At 40.4% G+C, this 13,300-nt stretch overlaps 1 protein-coding gene across 1 annotated transcript in view; it reads left to right on the top strand.

Moving 5' to 3' along the window:
* foxk1 (forkhead box K1) overlaps positions 1-13,300 on the top strand; it is a 58,868-nt gene that overhangs the window by 23,674 nt on the left and 21,894 nt on the right. The window contains exon 3 of the mRNA XM_069904738.1: positions 8,806-8,962. Coding sequence (XP_069760839.1) covers positions 8,806-8,962 — 157 coding nt within the window. The remainder of the gene's footprint in view (positions 1-8,805; positions 8,963-13,300) is intronic.

Genomic DNA, 13,300 nt, shown 5'->3' on the forward strand with positions numbered 1-13,300 from the left:
GAGAAGAAAAAATGAATGCTAGAATTTGGAGCTCGGGAGGCACATCTGCCAGGACTAATGGGGTGAAGATGTATTATACCTGAATTGGAAGAACCCAGAGATTTGCAAGTTGGTCTTTGGTTGGCAGGTGGGGAGAATCGTGGAGGACATTCATGATGATGTGGACCAAAGCCATGTAGAAAATTGAATATAAAGATATAAATTTTAAAATGAAAATATTTCAGAATTGGCACCCAAAACAGGTGAATAATCCCAGGAATGTTAGATGAATAAAATGGGCCAGTTGGAATGAGGCAACTGAATAGATATTGGGATGTAGAATGTGTCTTTGGACATGAATCCCAAGCCTGAGAGATCCAGTTTCCTGATTTATTTCATCTTGAAGAAAAACTGCGTACTTACAATAATTATGTTGGTAAATTAGTGCATAAATCCAGATATTATCTTGTGATTGCAGGAGTGTTGATAGTCTCACCTTTGAAAAATTAACACTGCTCTGGTTACAGTTATTTTGTGGTTTAGTTTGTTTCTCCACCCTAATGTGTTTGTGAATACTAGTTAAACCTGCCAATTTATGCTAACTGTAATTTTTTTTAAGCATTACTGAAAACCGTTCACATTGATTCATATATACTATTTGTGTTCTCCCCATGTGCTTGTATCAAACTCCACAAGTGAAGCAGGAAGTTCATTCGGTACTATCTTTTCAGTCAATTGGTCTTTACATTTTACAACAAAAAAATATAGCTTACAAAATTCTTGCACTCCACAGATTGCCTTTGGTGTTACCACAGGAAACAATTGTACGAGATATATTGGGGGAAAATGTTAGTTTCTTTGTTAGTATTTTTGAACATGAAAATAGAATCAAACTTTAACATTTCTACTGACTCACCTAACCTACTTAGCCCCCTTCTAATTCTAAGCGCAAGTTCAGCAAAGTTCTTTGGTTCACAGTCCCATCTCACTGGTTGCAGGCAATTCTTGGACTGTGAACAGAAGTTAACATTAATAAAGTTCATCAGGCTTTGGTTCTTAACAGGTAAATGGTTACCACTCAGAAGCGTTCTTGTTGGTTTTCAGAGAGAGAGAGCTTTTCTTGTTCCATGAAACTTTCCCCCTTCAGGGTTCTCCAGATGATAACCTCTTTCTTTCTGGTCACCACAGAGTCCTTTCTGTTAAACCTATTCAAAGGGAAATACTGGACAGCCAGCATCAATGCCTGGTATGGAGGCACCAACTCTCAGGACAAGAATAAACTCCAGAGGGTTGTTAACTCGTCCTGTGACATCACAGCCACCAGACTTCACCCCATCGAGGACTTCTACATGAGGCGGTCTTAAAAAAAAGCCTCTATCCTCAAAGACCCCCACCACCCAGGTCATGCCCTCTTCACTCTGCTACCATCGGGGAAAAGGTACAGGAGCCTAAAGATAAGCTCTCAGCGGCACAAGGACAGCATCTTCCCCGCTGTCATCAGATTCCTGAATAATCAATGAACCAGCTTGTCCCTCTCGAGCCGATGTCTGTGTCTCCTTTCTCTCTCGTTCCCTCCAACTCTGAGAGCAAAGCCTCTTTTTTTCTCCTCTCTGCCTGTAAAGATCACATGACCTTCCAGACAGTAAATGCTCTTTTCTAGACAAAGCTGCTACTGCCTGTTGTTATATTTGTTGCCTTTTGCAAATGACAGTCCATCATGAGTCTGAGCAGCTGGCAAAAGCTCCTGCAAAAATTCTGTTTTAAAGTGTTTGTGTGTGACTACAAACCTTTCCCAAATTATCTTCCAAACTCTGTCACATGTCTAAAAGTGATTTGTACAAAGTGAATTGCTTTCGAATCAGTCATTATAATGCAGGCAAGGGCTTCAGTGAAATGATGCTAAGGAATGTTAAAAATTTTATTAAGATGAATGATCACATTGACTGTTTTGGTGGCATTCGAGGGAGGAATGTCAGTGAAAGCACCACAAATTGGCCTTTGCTGGTGTTCTTCAGTGGAAAAAAACCCACTAAATGTTGCTGTACATCACTTAAACAATGTCATTGTCAAACCGTATGTGTATTGGTGCGCTTTTCTCCTTAACATGGTAGAAAAATGTCAGTTGGTTTAAAATTTGGAGTGGAATATTAATATTTGTGTTGTGATGCAGATGAGAGTTCTTTAAACTGAATCAGATCATCTTCTAGGATCTTTATGTGAAAAATGTGTGCAGATCTTAAAACCCTTACTGGATTCCTGTTTGAGCTACATGTCCATGAACCCCTCTGACCCAGTTATTTTTCTATGACATCACAAATTCCATTGTTGGGAGGAGTTGTGGACAATGAAGAAATATCAGTTTGGCTCTTTGTAATGGATCCATTTAGTGCTGTCGCCTTGTGGAGGCTAAACCACAACTGAACATAAACAACTGCATGTGTTCCGGGAACACACAGTCAGCTTTTAGTTATGTACGTTACACCTTCTAGCTTCTGATGGATAGCCACCAGAAGTTAAAATTTGTTAACTTTATCCGAAAGTGCATATTTGAGGTGACATACTCAAGTTTAAGTTCAAATTTATTATCAGGGTATATACATGACATCTTCCCTTCTCCTCCCCTGTCTGCGTTCTGTAGGGACTGCTCCCTCTTCCAATCATCCCTCCCCACAAATCATTTCCTCCCCCTCCCCCTTGGCCCCTTTCCCTGCGGCCGCAGGAGGGGTCACATGTGTGGTCACACCTCCTCCCTCACCACCATACGGGACGCCAAAAAGTCTTTTCAAGTGAAGCCACATTTCACATGTGTTTCCCTGGGAGTTATTTACTAAATATGGTGCTCCCTTTGTGGTCTTCTCTACATCTGAGAGATTTGGCGCAGACTGCGAGATTGTTTCGCTGAGCACTTTTGCTCTGTCCACATCAATGTCAGGGATCTTCCAACCACTTCAATTCCGTGCCCTACTCCCATGTCTGTCCATGTCCTTTTGTACTATCCCACCAAGACCACCCATAAATTGGAGTAGCAGCACCATATATCGTCGATGACATTTACATGGACTTGTCTGGTTTCTGCTAAACCATTCCCTGTCTTCCCTCCCTCCCTCTCTCTCATCCCTCTGTTGTCTTTCCTCCAGCTCTCCACCTACTTCCCTCTTGATTCACAGGCCATTCCTCCTCTCCCTGCTTGTTGGTGTCCCCTCCTTCCTGTTACCTTCTGCCTTTTGGACCGTGCTCTTTCCTCTTTCCTTCTCGCCCCTCCTTGCCCCCCCTCACTATTTTGTTTGGATGCCTGCCAACATTTTTTCATACCTTGATGAAGGGCTCAAGCTTGAAACGACGGTTGTGTATATTTCTCTTTGCTACATAAAGTACACTGTTTGACCAGCTGAGTTTCTTCAGCGTTATGTTTTTACTTCAATCATGGTGTCTGCAGACTTTCGTGTTTTATTCCTGAGACTTTTTCCTGCGGACATGGCAGAATTTTCTCTTAACAGTAGTGTTAAACTGTTACTCATCAGGATGTTCTTTATTGACTAAAGTTTGGCATCAACACCATCATCCCCTCAAAACTGAACACAAAAATCCAAGACCTGGGGCCTCAATACCCCACTGCTTAATTGGATGATGGATTTCCCCACCTCCCGACCCCAATCAGTGCAGATTGGCAAGAACATCTTCTCCACATATTGATCCCTTTCAATAAATGTTTTAGCTTCCTTATTGACTTTGAGTAAGATGAAAAACTTGTCAGAATATTTGTAATTAAGTTTCTGTAGTTTGCCATTTTAGCTTGGCTCATTCATATGCAATCTGGTTGCTGCCACATTAAAAACACTGCCTTACTTTCCATGAACTATTTTTTTTAATATATATAGTAATGTTGTAAGATGGTTATAATATGTACATTTGCACTGTGACTTGTCATCACAATAAATCCTGATTCTGAGATGTAGCATTTCAGGAAAAAAAATCAAAGCCCTATCGGCTCTCTTCTGTAGATGCAACAAATCCTTTCATCATGCAAGTGGTTACCCCTGATATCTTGGGGGAAAATTGATACCTTGATCATCATATTATCTGTTCATTATCGCATGCTTTGTGAGAGTTAGTTGGACATAACTGGACACTGTTTCCCATGTGCCAGAGAAACTACACATTAATCTATTGCATCTGGTGCTCCCCTTGTGGCTTTCTCTACATTGGAGAGATTGTATGCAGATTGGGAGATCGTTTCGCTGAGCACCTTCACTCTGTCCGCAGCAATGTAGATCTCCCTGTGGCCAACCATTTCAATTCTGCACCCCACTCCCAAGACGACATGTCTGTCCATGAGCTCATGCACTGCTAAACAAAGGCCACCCCTAAACTGAAGGAGCAACACCTAATATTCTTTCTGTGCACTCTCCAACCAGATGGCACTAACATCGACTTGGCAACTCCCGTCTCCCTCTCTTACCCACCCCTCTGTATCCTTTCCTCTAGCTCTCCACCCCGAGAGCTATCCCCTCCCCATCACGTTAGATTTTTCCTCGTGCCCCTCCTGAGGTTCTTCCTGGCCTCCCCTCACCATTTTATTCAGGCTGCATTTTGCTCATACCTTGATCAAGGGCTCAGGCCCAAATCATTGGTTTATATATCTTTATCTTTGCTACACAAAGAATGCTGTGAGACTTGCCGAGTTTCTCCAGCATTTATGTACAATAGTCGTTGAGTGTTTTGGGTCAGAGGTCACAAAGGTAGCACAACTTTATTTTTAGATATTGAAAATTAGTAGCTTGTAGCTAATCAAATACATCCAATAGAAACTCAAGTTTTTTTTAAAAAAAGCTTAGCCCTGCTAACACCAGGAAATAAGGCTTTTGAGGACATAACTAATTTTTGAATGTGTGTGACTGAGACTAAAATGTGGTGTCCGGCAAACTTGTAGATGGAATTGGAATTGTGGGTGCATAACGAGTAGAGCAGTGGGATAAGCATGCCTCTTTGGGGTGCACCTGTGTTGATGATCAGTGAGGAAGAGATGTTTCCAATTCATACTAGACTGTGGTCTTACAATGAGAAAGTCAAAGATCCAGTTGCAGAGTGGGGTACAGAGGTCTCGAATTTGTAGCTTCTTGACCAGCACTGAGGGAATAATGGTATTGAAGGCCGAGCTGTTGTTTGTGAAGAGCAGCCATATGTATGAATGGCTGTTTTCGAGGTCCCTAATATTGTGTTAGTTAATACAGCAGGTCAGGGTTGCTCTGAAATATTATCAACCTATTTTAATTTCAGTCACAGGAACATTGGGTTGAGTTTGTGACAGTCTCAATCCATAAATTCATTGAAATTGGCAGATTTAATGAAGGAGTCTCCTGGAATTGAACAAGCTTTCTCTTTTAAGTGACTTGACAATACCAGAGATTTGTTTCTTTGACAGGTTTAATATGAAGAGCTGATTTTTTTTAAAAGAATGGGAGCCCGTTTCCAATAAATCAATATTGAGACATTGTTCTCCAGGTGAAATTCTTTTCAAAGCCCCCAAGGAGTTGAAGGTTTTGGATTTGAGTTGTAATATGCTAACTCGTCCTTGAGTTGGGATACTTCAATGATGCTGGCTCGTGAAGTGAAAAATTGTCCAGTCCTGCCCACACTGCCTCTGGAATGTACATCTTCACTAGGATTTCCTGGTGGTCAACTAATTCAGAAATAACACACAAAGAATGACAATTATCTATAATAGTGATAAGGAGCCTTTAAAGGAGCAAACCATTTGCAGGAGTTTTACCAAACAAAGACATTAAGCCTCATAAGAAGATAGAAGAGCACATTATCAAATTCGTGGTAATAGATAGCTTCAAATCGCTGTTTCAAAAGAAATTTCAAAGCTTTACAACCTGGGGGACTGAAGACATGGTCATAAATGTGCCACAATTATAATTGGGAATGGCGATGAGGCCAGAATAAGAGATGTTCAGTAATTTCCTGGAGTTAATGGGTTGGAGGAGATTGCAAAGGTGGGGAGTGGGATAAGGAATGATTTGGAAATAAAGAAACATACTGGATTGTAGGTCAATTCGGTATATTGGGGCGGAATGGGCTTGTGGGCTGATTAAATTTAATCAAAAGATTTGATGATAATTTATTTCAGATATGGGTGTATCTGCAAGCATGAATCTTTGCGTAAGAAAAGGAAATGAGAAACAATAACTGGAGACCTGGATAAGTTTTCTTTGAGCCGACATCTTGCTGGTTGTTATACAGAACAGCTTAGGGGTGAACATGTGCATCAAATTATCTGAAGCAGTAAGGTTTTACAATTGATTTCTTCAACAGATATGTTAGACTGGTTGTTGCTCTGGTTATATTGAGCAGTAGAGGAAAAGAAACAAGCTGAACGTGAAGCCTAACCACAGAAGAAAAAGGGAGATGATGAGAATCCAGAGTAAACGCTGGATTGCAGTGCTTTGATATTTGTCCGCTTCGACCTTTTGGATGTTTCTGAGCGGAAGGTAGTGTTTTTCAATACAAACCAGCAGTTTGATAACATTATGTATTTGTCAGTCCTACTGAAAGGGGTTGAAACATTATCTGATAATCATTCCACGTTTCCATCAAGAATGAGAAAGGACCAGAACTGCATGACTCTATGCAGGATTCAATTATAGAAACTAAATTGCTGTTTTAGTCCAGTCTTCAGGTTTGCATTAAAATAAAATTATATAGGAATTACCATTTGCCCCAACTGGCATATACTATTTTTATGCGTCAACTAACCTTTTTCTCATTCTGCCTCATTTTAGCTTCTATGCAAGCTATTCTTTTCTCTTCCATGAAGGTGTCTAGATTAAAGATTTCTATGCTATTTGCCTGAGATGCTGTTACTGTTAATGTTCTCCTCATTCTCGCTACTAAACATTTTTTCCTTTTAGTATGCAGATAAAATAGCTTCAGCTTGCTAAGACTCACTTGATAGTTTCTACTCATTTCTGGGAATATGAGATTTATTGGCAGAAGCATCTCCAACATCCTCAAGAAAGTGGTGGCCATTAAACAGCTGCAGTCTTTTTGAAAGGAGTTGATGAAGGAATAAAAAGCAATACTTCCAATTTTTAATTATATTTTTAAATCTTTGCACCTTTTCCAGTGCCCTGCCCTTTATGAATGTTGAATGTCAATACTTGGTTACTCTTCTTGCATTGATTGATATGGTTGACCATTATTACCTCTTCCGTTACTGCACACAATAAGGACCAAAGCAATGTAAAATTGCTAGCATGAGACATCAAATGCAGTCCATCTCTTGACAAACAGGATTCATTAGCTGCTACCAGAAGAGGACTCTGGAGAACAAACTAGTAATAGATGGTCAATCTTGTGGGTTTGTGGATCTGAGGGTCGTAGTTGGTGAATAATGAGGAGAGAGGTAGGGAGGAGGTTCTAGGGGCCTGTTGACTTAATGATGGAAATGGAAGCATGCTCAGGTTTTGGAGGATTGTACAATATTAGGAGGTTAATGATGGTGGAAAGGGATGTAGTGCAGGTGAAGCCATGGAGGGATTTGAAAGCAAGATTTAATATTAAATAACTATTGGGATAAAGGAAACTAAATATTTATTTTTGGAAAGTATCCTGGTTAAAAACTGGTACTTTGTTGCTGGAAATGACCAATGGTCAGAGTGATGATGTAGTATGACTTTTAATGTTTACATTTGGAATATTATTACTTGAGATGAGAGCAAATAGTTAATTCTGCTATGCTTTCAGCTTATAATTCATGTAACTTGGTCATTGGCAATTTTTCTCTTTAACACGTTTTTCAGTCTCTGCTATGGTGTTTTGCAAAATTCTTGACCATTGCCAGTTTTTAAAAAGTGAAATCAACAAATTTAAAAGGAAGGCCTTAAGTCACCCCCCACATATATTCTGTTGGGTACGATGACCAAGTGTGTTAATAAAAATGTGGCGTGATTAATTAACACAAAAATAAAGAGTAGAAGTCCAAAAATCCAGATGCCAGAAATCCGGACCACTTGAGAATCCGGACTTTCTGTAAACTCTAAAACTTTTAAAATTTAGAGGGCTTTTGTGCCACAGATACACAATGGCAACAAGCCACCATGCTTAATACAGGTAATCTTATCACAAAGAAATTCATTTGTAAACTATTTTTCTTTTACAATGTTTATTTTTAAACATAATTTCAAGCATTAGGTGCTTTTTTGTAGTGAAAACATTTTGTTTATATTTTTGTCGTGTTGACTACGTTTTAAAAGAAAAACTGTTCATTTTGATAGATGAACAATGCTGTATTTACTAATAAGTAAACTATCAAAATTTACATCTCTTTGTTATTCCCCCTTAAATTTGAATTCTAAAGGCACTGCCAGAGAATCCCGAAAAACTGGATTGACCCAATACTGGATTTTAAGACTACTAAATCTTTTCCCATTATAATTTTTTGGGGATTGTGATGACTTGACCTGGTTATCAGAAGGAAGAGAAGAAACCTGATTAGTAGGAATTATACTTTTAATGACTTGGATGTCCTTGACGAAGTCTGTATTAGTGCTGTGAATACCTACAATATTTCAGTGGTAAGCCAGAAACAATAATGTTGAGCTACTAAAAGAGGCTCTCACTCCTATATTGTACTTATTTGTACCAACCATATTTGGTCGCTGTAACTTTGGCATCTTGAGGAATAATGCTTTTACTCCCTGGATTCTGCTCTAACTTAACCACAAAATGTTTTTTTTAATGTTAATACTATTTCAGTTCCCTGCAATTTTATTGATGCAACAATTTTTTGACCGAATTTGTTTCCCCAATTGCTATCCACAGTGTTCCCAATTCTTGTCCTGTGAGCCCACGTGGTGCCGGGTCCTCTGGATACCGTTTTGGTCGCAACATCACAAGAGATCTACAGCTAGCTGCAGCGTTTGCTGAAAAAGCAGCGTCCGAGCAACAGGCAGAAACATCTGGCGGCGATAGTCCCAAGGTAATGTTATGTTATATATGGTGGCGATAGTCCCAAGGTAATGTTATGTTATACATGGCGGCGATAGTCCCAAGGTAATGTTATGTTATATATGGTGGCGATAGTCCCAAGGTAATGTTATGTTATATATGGTGGCGATAGTCCCAAGGTAATGTTATGTTGTACATGGCGGCGATAGCCCCAAGGTAATGTTATGTTATACATGGTGGCGATAGTCCCAAGGTAATGTTATGTTATATATGGTGGCGATAGTCCCAAGGTAATGTTATGTTATACATGGCGGCGATAGTCCCAAGGTAATGTTATGTTATATATGGTGGCGATAGTCCCAAGGTAATGTTATGTTATATATGGTGGCGATAGTCCCAAGGTAATGTTATGTTGTACATGGCGGCGATAGCCCCAAGGTAATGTTATGTTATACATGGTGGCGATAGTCCCAAGGTAATGTTATGTTGTACATGGTGGCGATAGCCCCAAGGTAATGTTATGTTGTACATGGCGGCGATAGTCCCAAGGTAATGTTATGTTGTACATGGTGGCGATAGTCCCAAGGTAATGTTATGTTATACATGACGGCGATAGCCCCAAGGTAATGTTATGTTGTACATGGCGGCGATGGTCCCAAGGTAATGTTATGTTTTACATGGTGGCGATAGTCCCAAGGTAATGTTATGTTGTACATGGCGGCGATAGCCCCAAGGTAATGTTATGTTATATATGGTGGCGATAGTCCCAAGGTAATGTTATGTTGTACATGGCAGCAATAGCCCCAAGGTAATGTTATGTTGTACATGGTGGCGATAGTCCCAAGGTAATGTTATGTTGTACATGGCGGCGATAGTCCCAAGGTAATGTTATGTTGTACATGGTGGCGATAGTCCCAAGGTAATGTTATGTTGTACATGGCGGCGATAGTCCCAAGGTAATGTTATGTTGTACATGGCGGCGATAGTCCCAAGGTAATGTTATGTTGTACATGGCGGCGATAGTCCCAAGGTAATGTTATGTTGTACATGCGGCGATAGTCCCAAGGTAATGTTATGTTGTACATGGCGGCTTTAGTCCCAAGGTAATGTTATGTTATACATGGTGGCGATAGTCCCAAGGTTTGGAAATGTTATACATGGCGGCGATAGTCCCAAGGTAATGTAATGTTATACATGGCGGCGATAGTCCCAAGGTAACGTAATGTTATACATGGTGGCGATAGCCCCAAGGTTTGGAAATGTTTTGTTATACATGGTGGCGATAGCCTCAAGGTTTGGAAATGTTTTGTTATACATTGTGGCGATAGCCTCAAGGTCTGCAAATGTTTTGTTATACATGGTGGGGATAGCCCCAAGGTTTGGAAATGTTTTGTTATACATGGTGGCGATAGCCTCAAGGTTTGGAAATGTTTTGTTATACATGGTGGCGATAGCCCCAAGGTTTGGAAATGTTTTGTTATACATGGTGGCGATAGCCCCAAGGTTTGGAAATGTTTTGTTATACATGGTGGCGATAGCCTCAAGGTTTGCAAATGTTTTGTTATACATGGTGGCGATAGCCCCAAGGTTTGGAAATGTTTTGTTATACATGGTGGCGATAGCCTCAAGGTTTGGAAATTATATGTTATACATGGTGGCGATAGCCCCAAGGTTTGGAAATGTTATGTTATACATGGTGGCGATAGCCCCAAGGTTTGGAAATGTTATGTTATACATGGTGGCGATAGCCCCAAGGTTTGGAAATGTTATGTTATACATGGTGGCGATAGCCCCAAGGTTTGGAAATGTTATGTTATACATGGTGGCGATAGCCCCAAGGTTTGGAAATGTTTTGTTATACATGGTGGCGATAGCCCCAAGGTTTGGAAATGTTTTGTTATACATGGTGGCGATAGCCCCAAGGTTTGGAAATGTTTTGTTATACATGGTGGCGATAGCCCCAAGGTTTGGAAATGTTATGTTATACATGGTGGCGATAGCCCCAAGGTTTGGAAATATCTGGCGAAGATAGCCCCAATGGAAACATCTGGTGGGGATAGCCCCAATGGAAACATCTGGTGGGGATAGCCCCAATGGAAACATCTGGTGGGGATAGCCCCAATGGAAACATCTGGTGGGGATAGCCCCAATGGAAACATCTGGTGGGGATAGCCCCAATGGAAACATCTGGTGGGGATAGCCCCAATGGAAACATCTGGTGGGGATAGCCCCAATGGAAACATCTGGTGGGGATAGCCCCAATGGAAACATCTGGTGGGGATAGCCCCAATGGAAACATCTGGTGGGGATAGCCCCAATGGAAACATCTGGTGGGGATAGCCCCAATGGAAACATCTGGTGGGGATAGCCCCAATGGAAACATCTGGTGGGGATAGCCCCAATGGAAACATCTGGTGGGGATAGCCCCAATGGAAACATCTGGTGGGGATAGCCCCAAGGTTTGGAAATGTTATACATGTGCACATCTCACCACTTGGATTCTTCCCATTTCTGTGGGGTTTTTTTTAAGAAAGTGGCTCAGAATGGTTTTTGAGAGCTTTCCTATGCTCTGTTCCTTCTATTTATGTTGTTTTCTAATTATTGAGTCTCTACCTGCTCCTGAAAAAGAATGGATTCAGAAGTCATCCACGTGCCCAGATGGAAGATGAGGTGTTGTTCTATTGAGCCTCATTGGGCTCAACAGTCAAAGTCCACTTTTACAGGTTCAATAAATACCTCTTTGAGCAAGAACCCTCAATAATAACTTACAATGGAAGGTCATTGCATCCTCCCCTCTTTTTCCCAATCCTTCCTCTTCCAACTTGCTGAGAATAAAGACATTTGAACCAATACTTCAGAAATATTTGGAAGCCAGGATTTCACTTGAAGTGCAGAGGTGTGCACGTGAGAAATTGCAAAACGTGAATAACTGTTTTATGGATAGATCTTCAGGGTGCATCACCATTGTTCAGAATCATTACATTTCAGGTTTTGTTCTTTCATAGGATTGTTGGGCATCTGGGAAGGCAATAAAAGGCCATTCATAATTCTCTTTGAATTGGATGTTTTGCTGGGCCATTTTTGAAAACAATTAAAAGTCTGCCTTATGGGCTTGGAGATGCCAATGGGCATGTGAGCCAAACAGGATTTTACCATTATTGAATCTGATTTTTTAAAATTCTCGTTTATTTTAAATGACCCAGTTGCCGTATCTTCTGATAATCATTTCAAGGTTCTAGATTAACAAATCCACAGTACCCAAATACCCCTAAAACTCAGTTATTTGAATCCTGTTAGATCCAACGTTTTATATACCGTATATTTTGGCATACAAGTCGACTGGCAGATGTTGAACCCCTTCCCCCCCCCCTCCACTTTTTCAGCCTCATTTTAAGGGTTTTAATTATATATCAGGAGTATGTCTACTCCCCATAAATCACGATGGTTGATCTGGTGGGCATTGGCTGGAGGTTATTGTTATCATGGAGGCTTCATCAAAACGACAAAAGTGTAAAGCGAGGATTAAAGCAAAAGTGATAGAAATGGCCAAGAAACCAACAACTGTGCGGCTGCGAGAAAATATGATGTATATGAGAAGTTGGTAAAAGACTGGAAGAAGAAAGAAGAGACTCAGAAAAATACCAAAAAGGCATTGTTCGATGAGAAGAGGAATCACTCGTTGGCCTGAGTTGGAAAATCATGGGTATGTGAACAGAGGCAGGATTGCTACGTAGTCAATTGAAATAAAACAAGAGCATTTGCACTGAAATGGACAGACCTCTTTAAAGATTTTAAAGCAACAGTATGCTGGAGCAACCATTTCATGAACAGGAAAAATCTGGAATTATGCCAAAAAAACAAAAATTGTTCAGAAATTACTGAAAGATCTTGATCATAAAGTTGTAAGTTTTCACCAGTTTATTATATGTAACCAGCAGAGACACCAGTTTGCATTGGCAAATATTGGAAACATGGATGAAAACTCCATGAATTTTGTCATGATAGGCAATAGAACAGTGGAATGGAAAGTGTGAAAACTGCAAACCAGAAGTACAGGCCATGAAAGGACCAGGTTTACCATGGTGTTATCGTGCATGGCCGATGGGTCAAAGACCCATGGTAATCTTCTAACGCAAAATTAAACCTAAAATAAAATTCCCAGCAGGTATTTTTGTACATTTTCATGGAAAAGGATGGATGGATGAAAATGGTGTAAAATTATGGATAGACGTGTGGAATAGGCAATTTATGCAAGGAACGGAGTTTGCTGGTCTGGGATATGTTTCGTAGCCACTTAACTGAGAACTCTAAAAGTAGATTAGTGCTACATAATACTTACATGGTGGTTATCCCAGGTGGTTTGACGTCT

Source organism: Narcine bancroftii, chromosome 12, assembly GCF_036971445.1.
Source record: "Narcine bancroftii isolate sNarBan1 chromosome 12, sNarBan1.hap1, whole genome shotgun sequence".
Classification (NCBI taxonomy): Eukaryota; Metazoa; Chordata; class Chondrichthyes; order Torpediniformes; family Narcinidae; genus Narcine; species Narcine bancroftii.